At 39.0% G+C, this 13321-nt stretch overlaps 1 protein-coding gene across 6 annotated transcripts in view; it reads right to left on the bottom strand.

The window, feature by feature from the left end:
- The window catches only part of LOC137227817 (tyrosine-protein kinase JAK2), a 375133-nt gene that overhangs the window by 47835 nt on the left and 313977 nt on the right, over nucleotides 1-13321 (bottom strand). For all 6 annotated transcript variants that reach the window (XM_067744296.1, XM_067744295.1, XM_067744297.1 and 3 more), the window contains one exon: nucleotides 890-1035. In XM_067744296.1, coding sequence (XP_067600397.1) covers nucleotides 890-1035 — 146 coding nt within the window. The remainder of the gene's footprint in view (nucleotides 1-889; nucleotides 1036-13321) is intronic.

Below are 13321 nucleotides of genomic sequence, written 5' to 3'. Positions count from 1 at the left end.
GCAGATGGCCATCAGGCACATGAAAAGATGCTCAGTATTGCAGATCATCAGGGAAATGCAAATCGAAGCCACAATGAGATATCACTTCACACCCATCAGAATGGCTATCATCCAAAAAAAAAAAAATGCATAACAAATGTTGGAGAGGGAGGAATGTAAATTGGTGCTGCCACTGTGGAAAACAGTATGGAGGCTTCTCAAAAAATTACAATTAAAACTGCCATAGGACCTAGCAATTCTACTCCTGGGTATACAGCCAAAAGAAACAAAAACACTAATTCAAAAAGATACATGCACCCCAATGTTCACAGCAGCATTATTTACAATTGCCAAGGTATGGAAGCAATGTAAGTGTCCACTAACAGGTCAATGAATAAAGAAGATGTGGTATATACATACGTACATACATACATACACACAATGGAAGACTACTCAGCCATGAAAAAGAATGAAATTTTGCCATTTGCAGCAACACGGATGGACTTGGAGGGCATTATGCTAAGTGAAATAAGTCAGATAGAGAAAGACAAATACTGTATGGTTTCACTTATATGTGGAATCTAAAAAATACAACAAACTAGTGAATGAAACAAAAAAGAAGCAGCCTCACAGATATGGAGAACAAACTAGTGGTTACCAGTTGGGAGAGGGAAAGGAGGAGGGGATACTATAGGGGTAGAGGGAAAAAAATGATTATGGGATTATATGAAATCATGTGTTTGGAACTTCTGAAAATTGTAAAGCACTATAGAATTTAAAGAATCATTCAATAAAAACAAAAACAACCCACACCAAAAAAAAGTATGGGCAAACACAGAAAACACAAATAACTTATATAAAAACTGTAACTGTTCATATTTATGAATATGGATTTACATAAGGAAATTACCTGACAGAGCTATAGATGTCCAGGGGCGTCTGATCCTTTTCTTTGGCTATTCTCATCATATCTAACACCGCCATCCCAAGACATTCTTCCTGTGTTTCATGAGTAACAGGTACTTTTATCCATCCATGCAAAAAATCATGCCTCCACTAAAGTAAAAAGAAAAGAAATTTAGAAGAAAATATCTCATTAGTTTCACTATCACAGTTTAATCTACTGTTGTATTTTAACCTATAACATAATTTCCAGAATATATGCATTTAAAAAGAACAAAAACTCCTCCCTTGATTTTGAAACATTTTGCCATAAAATTTTAGTATAAGTTCTTTTGCAAATTGAAACTGATTTAAATTGGGTTCCCAATTATAGAATATATTTATGACATCAATCTATTCACTGCTTATATTTTCAATTATAACTTCTACATCAAAATTACCTAAATTAAAATAGATATTAATTAAATATGTACTGAGTTCCAAATATGCTCAAAGCATTCTACTAAGGACTGTTTTGGCCTTAGTAACATGTGGCCACAGCCTCCAAGGAGACTAAAATGTAGGAGGGACGTGAAACAAGTAAACAAAAAATTATAATGACAGACACTGTATAGTAAGTACCACACAACAGATACCTTAGGAACATAAAAGAAATTGAGATTATATCCAGTAGGGGTAATTAGGGAAGGTTTCACAGAAAATTTTAAATTTCAGGTATTCTTTGAACATGAAGACATTTTTGATGAGCACAAAAGAGGATGAGGAAATAGAAGAAATGACACAAAAAGAAAGCACAAGGCATGTTCAGAGATGTGAAGTAGTTTGGTTGGGGCACACAACTGTAAGGGAACAGAGTGAATTAAAACCTGGAAAAGTAAGTTGGGGTCAGACTGCAGGTACCCTTCAATGACTTGATCCTAGAAGCAACACAGAACCATTTTCTTAAAAGCATCTGTTTCTTTTTTTTTTTTTTTTAATAAATTTATTTATTTATTTTTGGCTGTGTTGGGTCTTCGTTGCTGCATGCGGGCTTTCTCTAGTTGCGGTAAGCGGGGGCTACTCTTTGTTGCAGCGCACAGGCTTCTCATTGCGGTGGCTTCTCTTGTTGTGGAGCATGGGCTCTAGGCGTGCGGGCTTCAGTAGTTGTGGCTCGCGGGCTCAGTAGTTGTGGCTCGCAGGCTCTAGAGCGCAGGCACAGTAGTTGTGGCGCATGGGCTTAGCTGCTCCACGGCATGTGGGATCTTCCCGGACCAGGGCTCGAACCCGTGTCCCCTGAATTGGCAGGCAGATTCTTAACCACTGTGCCACCAGGGAATTCCCAAAGCAGCAGTTTCTAAAGAATCTTTTCTTAAAGCATCAAGCCTGTTTCATTGGTAGAAGTAGCAATGACAGAAGTGCTTTAAGAAACTAAAGTATTCAAGGAGACTCTGTAAGAGGCTGCAGTAACGGTTCAGATATGAGATAGTAAGGATCTGATGTAGAGAACAGAAGACAGTAAAAGAGTCTGAAAAAACTGCTAACTTCCTAATTATATATAAAGAATGAAGAAAAGAGAAGTTCCAAGATTTTGATCTGGATGATTTAGGGACATGGATAAAATCAGACTGGACATGTAATGGGGAGAAAGAAAGGGCTAGAAGGTTAAAAGCACCAATATTCTAAAAATAATAGCAATTTTCTTTATAAGAAAGGTAAAAGCCATAATATTGGCTGAAATACCAACCAAGGTTTAAACTAAATAAGAGAAATAAAGGATCTTCTATATTTTATATAGGTATCTCCCTTCTTTGCTATGAAAACATCTCATGAAATTAAAGTTTTACATGAATTAAAAAAATTTTACTGAAAGAAATAAATACGCATTTAAAAGTATATTTGTTTAATATAATATGATAGCACTTATAGGTAGCATCTAAAAAACAGGGTACAAATGAACTTATCTACAAAAACAGAAATAGAGTTACACATGTAGAAAACAAACTTACAGTTACCAGGGGCTAAGTAGGGGAGGGATAATACAGGAGACTGGGAATGACATATACACACTACTATATATAAAATAGATAACTAATAAGGACCTACTGTATAGCACAGGGAACTCTACTCAATACTCTGTAATGGCCTATATGGGAGAATAATCCAAAAAGAGTGGCTATATGTATATGTATAACTGATTCACTTTGCTGTACCTGAAACTAACACAACATTGTAAATCAACTATACTCCAATAAAACAATTTTTTTAATATATTTAACTTTCTATTAACAAATTAGAAACATTTTTGTATAAGAAAATATATTACTTAAAAGACACAAACCATGAAATAACCAGTATTAACCAAACAAAGGCCTAAATGTTTGTAATACAAAATTAATTCATAGAAGGAGTTAGATTTTTTTGCTCAATTTCAAATACTTATTTCACCACATATTTGAAAATATGTAAGTAAGTCATTCTGATTAAGAAAGAGCTACAGATTAGTAATGACTAGGTAGATTATTTTTAATAGCTTGCTTTTGTTTCATATACTATGTAGGACCAGAGGATAATAAATTCTGTTTATGAGGATATTCTGTGGAACTCATGACCCAAAGATAAAATTAGTGAGAGCAGTGCTAACAAGATAATCAACCAAATATCCATTAGAGAAAAGTTACAAATGAAATACAGTCCCAAATGCCAAAGCATATTATCTTAAACCAGCCTTCTTACTTCCTACAGTATGTATCAATAAAAATTTTGTTTAATTAAAACTGTAGAAAAGTAGTTTTTCATATGGGTAGCTGAAAACAACATTTGAACCAAGAAATTTTATCTGCATTCAGCCAGAAAAATAAGAAAACAGTTACAGTCACAGAATCAAAGATGAACCAAGAAAGAACACAAAGTAAATATCCACTTTTTGGCTGAACATACATGAATTAATTAAAGGTTACTCACATGGCAACAGTATATTTATCGGCTGAGTAGACAAAGTTGATGATATAAAGACAATCTTCAGTAGAAATATGAATTTAAAAGGGCCATCTCGGGACTTCCCTGGTGGCTCAATGGTTAAGAATATGCCTGCCAATGCAGCGGACACGGGTTCAAGCCCTGGTCCGGGAATATCCCACATGCCACGGAGCAACTAAGCCCGTGAGCCACAACTACTGTGCCTGCGCTCTAGAACCTGTGAACCACAACTACTGAAGCCTGCACGCCTAGAGCCCGTGCTCCGCAACAAGAGAAGCCACTGCAATAAGAAGCTCGTGCACTGCAATGAGGAGTAGCCCCCGCTCACAACTAGAGAAAGCCCATGTGCAGCAACGAAGACCCAACACAGCCAAAAAGGACCATCTCACTTTTAGCTTTTATTTGCTTACTGCTTCCAAATCTATCTTTCTACAATACTGTCTTTTATACTGTGCTTTAAAAACTTTAGTGGCTGAACTATTTTTTCAGTTATTTTATAATGTCAGCGTGTTCTTACAATCTGGTGATATCACTGATCAAATCTGCTATATTTAGTCTATAATATGCATAAAGTCTAACCTGATATCAATACAATCTGAGAATAAGTTAATTATTACCTTATTTATTTTCTAGGCATGGATTTAGAGAAATAGAAACATTAAGTAATAGAAAATTGCATGTGGTAGTGTGTAGACACAATTTAGGATTCTACTGTGAAATTATTTTGCCATCCTAAATAAGAAAATTCCTCCTAGGAAGACAAAACTGGAAATAACCCATAATTTTTCTAGATCAGAAGTATGAGGGGGGACCTTGAAGATGGCGGAAGAGTAAGACGCGGAGATCACCTTCCTCCCCACAGATACACCAGAAATACATCTATATGTGGAACAACTCCTACAGAACACCTACTGAAGGCTGGCAGACCTCAGACCTCCCAAAAGGCAAGAAACTCCCCACGTACCTGGGTAGGGCAAAAGAAAAAAAGAAAAAACAGAGACAAAAGAATAGGCACGGCACCTGCACCAGTGGGAGGGAGCTGTGAAGGAGGAAAAGTTTCCACACACTAGGAAGCCCCTTCGCGGGCGGACACTGCGGGAGGCGGAGGGAGGAGCTTTGAAGCCGTGGAGGAGTGCACAGCAACGGGTGCGGAGGGCAAAGCGGGGAGATTCCCGCACAGAGGATCGGTGCTGACCGGCACTCACCAGCCCGAGACGCTTGTCTACTCATCCACCGGGGCGGGCGGGGCTGCGAGCTAAGGCTCGGGTTTTGGTTTCGGACTGAGCGCAGGGAGAGGACTGGGGTTGGCGGCTTGAACATAGCCTGAAGGGGTTTTTGCACCACGGCTAGCCGGGAGGGAGTCCGGGGAAAAGTCTGCACCTGCAGAAGAGGCAAGAGACTTTTTCTTCCTTCTTTGTTTCCTGGTGCGCGAGGAGAGGGGTTTAAGAGTGCTGCTTAAAGGAACTCCAGAGACGGGCGTGAGCCGTGGCTAAAAGCGCGAACCCCCAGAGACGGGCGCGAGCCGCGGGTAAAAGCGTGGACCCCAGAGACGGGCGCAAGCCGCGGCTAAAAGCACGGACCCCAGGGACAGGCGGGAGACGCTAAGGCTGCTGCTGCCGCCACCAAGGGGCCTGTGTGCGAGCACAGGTCACTATCCACACCCCTCTTCCGCGGAGCCTGTGCAGCCTGCCACTGCCAGGTTCCCGGGATCCAGGGACAACTTCCCCGGGAGAACGCACGGCGGGCCTCAGGCTGGTGCAACGTCACGCCGGTCTCTGCCGCCGCAGGCCCACCCCGCACACAGTTACCCTCCCTCCCCCCACGGCCTGAGTGCGCCAGAGCCCCCGAATCAGCTGCTCCTTTAACCCCGTCCTGTCTGAGCAAAAAAAAGACGCCCTCCAGCGACGTACATGCAGAGGCAGGGCCAAATCCAAAGCTGAGCCCCCCAGCTGTGCGAACAAAGAAGAGAAAGGGAAATCTCTCCCAGCAGCCTCAGGAATAGAGGATTAAAGGTCCACAATCAACTTGATGTACCCTGCATCTGTGGAATACATGAATAGACAACAAGTCATCCCAAATTGAGGAGGTGGGCTTCCAGAGCAAGATCTATGATTTTTTCCCCTTTTCCTCTTTTTGTGAATGTGTATGTGTATGCTTCTGTGTGAGTTATTGTCTGTATAGTTTTGCTTCCACCATTTGTCCTAGGGTTCTATCCGTCCATGGTTTTTAAAATCTTTTTTCTTAATAATTTTAATTTTAATAACTTTATTATACTTCACCTTCGTTCTTTCTTTCCTTCCTTCCTTCCTTCCCTCCTTTAGACAACGAATCATCCCAAATTGAGGAGGTGGTCTCTGAGAGCAAGATTTATGATTTTTTCCCCTTTATCTCTTTTTGTGAGGGTGTATGTGTATGCTTCTGTGTAAGATTTTGTCTGTATAGCTTTGCTTCCAACATTTGTCCTAAGGTTCTATCCGTCCCTTTTTTTTTTTTCTTTTTCTAAATAAGTATTATTTAATTCAATAACTTTATTATACTTTATTTTATTTTACTGTATCTTCTTTCTTTCTGTTTTTCCTTCTTTCCCTCCTTCCTTCCTCCCTCCCTCCCTCCCTCCTTTCTTTCCTTCTTGCCTTCTTTTCTTCTTTACTTCTTTCTTTCTTTCTTCCCTCCTTCCTTCCTTCCTTCCTTCTCTCCTTTCCTTCTTTCCTTCTTCATACTTCTACTAATTCTCTCTACTTTTTCTCCCTTTTATTCTGAGCCGTGTAGATGAAAGGCTCTTGGTGCTCCAGCCAGGAGTCAGGGCTCTGCCTCTGAGGTAGGAGAGCCAACTTCAGGACACTGGTCAACAAGAGACCTCCCAGCTCCACATAATATCAAATGGCGAAAATCTCCCAGCGACCTCCATCTTAACACCAGCACCCAGCTTCACTCAACGACCAGCAAGCTACAGTGCTGGACAACCTATGCCAAACAACTAGCAAAACAGGAACACAACCCCACCCATTAGCAGAGAGGCTGCCTAAAATCATAATAAGGCCACAGACACCCCAAAACACACCAACACACGTGAACCTGCCCACTAGAGAGAAAAGATCCAGCCTCATCCACCACGACACAGGCACTAGTCCCCTCCACCAGGAAGCCTACACAACCCACTGAACCAACCTTAGCCACTGGAGACAGACATCAAAAACAGCGGGAACTATGAACCTGCAGCCTGCAAAAAGGAGACCCCAAACACAGTAAAATAAGCAAAATGAGAAGACAGAAAAACAAACACCAGATGAAGGAGCAAGATGAAAATGCACCAGACCTAACAAATGAAGAGGAAATAGGCAGTCTACCTGAAAAAGAATTCAGAATAATGATAGTAAGGTTGATCCAAAATCTTGGAAATAGAATGGACAAAATGCAAGAAACAGTTAACAAGGACCTAGAAGAAATAAAGATAAAACAAGCAACGATGAACAACACAATAAATGAAATTAAAAGTACTCTAGATGGGATCAATAGCAGAATAATTGAGGCAGAAGAACAGATAAGTGACCTGGAAGATAAAATAGTGGAAATAACTACTGCAGAGCAGAATAAAGAAAAAAGAATGAAAAGAACTGAGGACAGTCTCAGAGACCACTGGGACAACATTAAACGCACCAACATTGGAATTATAGGGGATCCAGAAGAAGAAGAGAAAAAGAAAGGGACTGAGAAAATATTTGAAGAGATTATAGTTGAAAACTTCCCTAATATGGGAAACAAAATAGTTAATCAAGTCCAGGAAGCACAGAGAGTCCCATACAGGATAAGTCCAAGGAGAAATACTCCAAGACACATATTAATCAAACTGTCAAAAATTAAATACAAAGAAAGCACAATAAAAGCAGCAAGGGAAAAACAAAAAATAACACACAAGGGAATCCCCATAAGGTTAACAGCTGATCTCTCAGCAGAAACCCTACAAACCAGAAGGGACTGGCAGGACATACTGCAGAGATGAAGGAGAAAAATGTGCAACCAAGACTACTCTACCCAGCAAGGATCTCATTCAGATTTGATGGAGAAATTAAAACCTTTACAGACAAGCAAAAGCTGAGAGAGTTCAGCACCACCAAACCAGCTTTACAACAAATGCTAAAGGAACTTCTCTAGACAAGAAACACGAGAAGGAAAAGACCTATAATAACGAACCCAAAACAATTAAGAAAATGGGAATAGGAACATACATATCGATAACTACCTTAAATGTAAATGGACTAAATGCTCCCACCAAAAGACACAGATTGGCTGAATGGATACAAAAACAAGACCCTTACATATGCTGTTTACAAGAGACCCACTTCAGACCTAGAGACACATACAGACTGAAGTAAGGGGATGGAAAAAGATATTCCATGCAAATGGAAACCAAAAGAAAGCTGGAGTAGCAATTCTCATTATCAGACAAAATAGACTTTAAAATAAGGACTATTAGAAGAGACAAAGAAGGACACTACATAATGATCAAGGGATCAATCCAAGAAGAAGATATAACAATTGTAAATATTTATGTACCCAACATAGGAGCACCTCAATACATAAGGCAAATACTAACAGCCATAAAAGGGGAAATCGACAGTAACACATTCATAGTAGGAGACTTTAACACCCCAGTTTCACCAATGGACAGATCATCCAAAATGAAAATAAATAAGGAAACACAAGCTTTAAATGATACATTAAACAAGACGGACTTAATTGATATTTATAGGACACTCCATCCAAAAACAACAGAATATACATTTTTCTCAAGTGCTCATGGAACATTCTCCAGGATAGATCATATCTTGGGTCACAAATCAAGCCTTGGTAAATTTAAGAAAATTGAAATTGTATCAAGTAACTTTTCCGACCACAACGCCATGAGACTAGATATCAATTACAGGAAAAGATCTGCAAAAAATACAAACACATGGAGGCTAAACAATACACTACTTAATAATGAAGTGATCACTGAAGAAATCAAAGAGTAAATAAAAAAATACCTAGAAACAAATGACAATGGAGACACAACGACCCAAAACCTATGGGATGCAGCAAAAGCAGTTCTAAGGGGGAAGTTTATAGCAATAAAAGCCCACCTTAAGAAGCAGGAAACATCTCGAATAAGCAACCTAACCTTGCACCTCAAGCAATTAGAGAAAGAAGAAGAAAAAAACCCCAAAGCTAGCAGAAGGAAAGAAATCATAAAAATCATACCAGAAATAAATGAAAAAGAAATGAAGCAAACAATAGCAAAGATCAATAAAACTAAAAGCTGGTTCTTTGAGAAGATAAACAAAATAGATAAACCACTAGCCAGACTCATCAAGAAAAAAAGGGAGAAGACTCAAATCAATAGAATTAGAAGTGAAAAAGGAGAAGTAACAACTGACACTGCAGAAATACAAAAGATCATGAGAGATTACTACAAGCAACTCTATGCCAATAAAATGGACAATCTGGAAGAAATGGACAAATTCTTAGAAATGCACAACCTGCCAAGACTGAATCAGGAAGAAATAGAAAATATGAATAGATCAATCACAAGCACTGAAATTAAAACTGTGATTAAAAATCTTCCAACAAACAAAAGCCCAGGACCAGATGGCTTCACAGGTGAATTCTATCAAACATTTAGAGACGAGCTAACACCTATCCTTCTCAAACTCTTCCAAAATATAGCAAAGGGAGGAACACTCCCAAACTCATTCTACGAGGCCACCATCACCCTGATACCAAAACCAGACAAGGATGACACAAAGAAAGAAAACTATAGGCCAATAACACTGATGAACATAGATGCAAAAATCCTCAACAAAATACTAGCAAACAGAATCCAACAGCACATTAAGAGGATCATACACCATGATCAAGTGGGGTTTATTCCAGGAATGCAAGGATTCTTCAATATATGCAAATCTATCAATGGGATAAACCATATTAACAAACTGAAGGAGAAAAACCATATGATCATCTCAATAGATGCAGAGAAAGCTTTTGACAAAATTCAACACCCATTTATGATAAAAACCCTGCAGAAAGTAGGCATGGAGGGAACTTTCCTCAACATAATAAAGGCCCTATATGACAAGCCCACAGCCAACATCATCCTCAATGGTGAAAAACTGAAAGCGTTTCCACTAAGATCAGGAACAAGACAAGGTTTCCCACTCTCACCACTGTTATTCAACACAGTTTTGGAAGTTTTAGCTACAGCAATCAGAGAAGAAAAGGAAATAAAAGGAATCCAAATTGGAAAAGAAGTAAAGCTGTCACTGTTTGCAGATGACATGATACTATACATAGAGAATCCTAAAGATGCTACCAGAAAACTACTAGAGCTAATCAATGAATTTTGTAAAGTGGCAGGATACAAAATTAATGCACAGAAATCTCTGGCATTCCTATATACTAATGATGAAAAATCTGAAAGAGAAATCAAGAAAACACTCCCATTTACCATTGCAACAAAAAGAATAAAATATCTAGGAATAAACCTACCTAAGGAGACAAAAGACCTGTATGCAGAAAATTAGACACTGATGAAAGAAATTAAAGATGATACAAATAGATGGAGAGATATACCATGTTCTTGGATTGGAAGAATCAACATTGTGTAAATGACTCTACTACCCAAAGCAATCTATAGATTCAATGCAATCCCTATCAAACTACCACTGGCATTTTTCACAGAACTAGAACAAAAAATTTTGCAATTTGTATGGAAACACTAAAGACCCTGAATATCCAAAGCAATCTTGAGAACGAAAAAAGAAGCTGGAGGAATCAGGCTCCCTGACTTCAGACTATACACAAGCTATACAAAGCTATACAAAGCTACAGTAATCAAGACAGTATGGTACTAGCACAAAAACAGAAAGATAGATCAATGGAACAGGATAGAAAGCCCAGAGATAAACCCACGCACATATGGACACCTTACCTTTGATAAAGGTGGCAGGAATATACAGTGGAGAAAGGACAGCCTCTTCAATAAGTGGTGCTGGGAAAACTGGACAGATACATGTAAAAGTATGAGATTAGATCACTCCCTCACACCATACACAAAAATAAGCTCAAAATGGATTAAAGACCTAAATGTAAGGCAAGAAACTATCAAACTCTTAGAGGAAAACATAGGCAGAACACTCTGTGACATAAATCACAGCAAGATCCTTTCTGACCCACCTCCTAGAGTAATGAAAATAAAAACAAAAATAAACAAATGGGACCTAATGAAACTTCAAAGCTTTTACACAGCAAAGGAAACCATAAACAAGACCAAAAGACAACCCTCAGAATGGGAGAAAATATTTGCAAATGAAGCAACTGACAAAGGATTAATCTCCAAAATTTACAAGCAGCTCATGCAGTTCAATAACAAAAAAACAAACAACCCAATCCAAAAATGGGCAGAAGACCTAAACAGACATTTCTCCAAAGAAGCTATACAGACTGCCAACAAACACATGAAAGAATGCTCAACATCATTAATCATTAGAGAAATGCAAATCAAAACTACAATGAGATATCATCTCACACCAGTCAGAATGGCCATCATCAAAAAATCTAGAAACAATAAATGCTGGAGAGGGTGTGGAGAAAAGGGAACACTCTTGCACTGCTGGTGGGAATGTGAATTGGTTCAGCCACTATGGAGAACAGTATGGAGGTTCCTTAAGAAACTACAAATAGAACTACCATATGACCCAGCAATCCCACTACTTGGCATATACCCTGAGAAAACCAAAATTAAAAAAGAGTCATGTACCAAAATGTTCACTGCAGCTCTATTTACAATAGCCCGGAGATGGAAACAACCTAAGTGCCCATCATCGGATGAGTGGATAAAGAAGATGTGGCACATATATACAATGGAATATTACTCAGCCATAAAAAGAAATGAAATTGAGCTATTTGTAATGAGGTGGATAGACCTAGAGTCTGTCATACAGAGTGAAGTAAGTCAGAAAGAAAAAGACAAATACCGTATGCTAACACATATATATGGAATTTAAGAAGAAAAAAAAATGTCATGAAGAACCTAGGGGTAAGACAGGAATAAAGACACAGACCTACTGGAGAACAGACTTGAGGATATGGGGAGGGGGAAGGGTGAGCTGTGACAGGGCGAGAGAGAGTCATGGACATATACACACTAACAAACGTAAGGTAGATAGCTAGTGGGAAGCAGCCGCATGGTACAGGGAGATCAGCTAAGTGCTCTGTTACCGCCTGGAGGGGTGGGATAGGGAGGGTGGGAGGGAGGGAGACGCAAGAGGGAAGAGAGATGGGAACATATGTATATGTATAACTGATTCACTTTGTTATAAAGCAGAAACTAACACACCATTGTAAAGCAATTATACCCCAATAAAGATGTTAAAAAAAAAAAGAAAAAAAAGAAAAAGAAGTATGAGATGTCATAGTAGTAATATTAGGGTAAAGTAGATCAATGAATAGTTTAGGAAAACTTGCCTTATTAATGGAACTTAATAGCATTCCATCAAAATAAACCAGATCTGCAGAATAGATGAAATAATATAATTCTAAAAGCAGTATAAAGTCATAACTTCATAGTACACTCTTCTCAGAGGCCTGTCTCTTTTCTTTCTTTCTTTTTTTTTTTAATGCGGTACACGGGCCTCTCACTGCCGTGGCCTCTCCTGTTGCAGAGCACAGGCTCCAGACGCACAGGCTCAGCGGCCATGGCTCACGGGCCCAGCCGCTCTGCGGCATGCGGGATCCTCCCGGACCGGGGCACGAACCCATGTCCCCTGCATCGGCAGGCAGACTCCCAACCACTGAGGCACCAGGGAAGCCCTCTCTCTTTTCTTAATGACTACTGAAACAAAGGAAGCTGTAAAAAGTTGGTTGGTTTTCAAATGGTTTTTGACAAGAGCAACAAGACCATTCAGCAGAGAAAGGATAGTCTTTTCAACAAATGGTGCTGAAAAAACTGGATATCCACATGCAAAACAATGAAGATGGACCCTTACCTTACACCATACAAAAATTACCTCAAAACATAAAACTGTCATTATATGCAGGTGACATGACACTAGATGCAGAAAACCCTAAAGACTCCACACAAAAACTACTAGAACTGATAAACGAATTCAGCAAGGTAGCAGAATAAAAGATTAACATACAGAACGGTTGCATTTCTTTACACTAAAAATGAAATATCAGAAAAGGAACGTTAAAAAACCATCCCTTTTAAAACCATATCCAAGAAAATAAAATAATTAGGAATAAAGCTGATCAAGGAGGTGAAAGACTTATATGCTGAAAACTATAAAACATTAATAAAGGAAACTGAAGATGATTCAAAGAAATACAAAGATATCCCATGCTCTTGGATTGGAAGAATTAATATTGTTAAAATGGCCATACTACCCAGAGAAATCTACAGATGTAATGCAATCCCTTCAAATTACCCATGACATTTTTCACAGAACTA

This window comes from Pseudorca crassidens, chromosome 7 (assembly GCF_039906515.1).
Source record: "Pseudorca crassidens isolate mPseCra1 chromosome 7, mPseCra1.hap1, whole genome shotgun sequence".
Classification (NCBI taxonomy): Eukaryota; Metazoa; Chordata; class Mammalia; order Artiodactyla; family Delphinidae; genus Pseudorca; species Pseudorca crassidens.
Note: the sequence above shows the minus strand (reverse complement) of the source record. Positions and strands in the feature narration are given on the sequence as shown.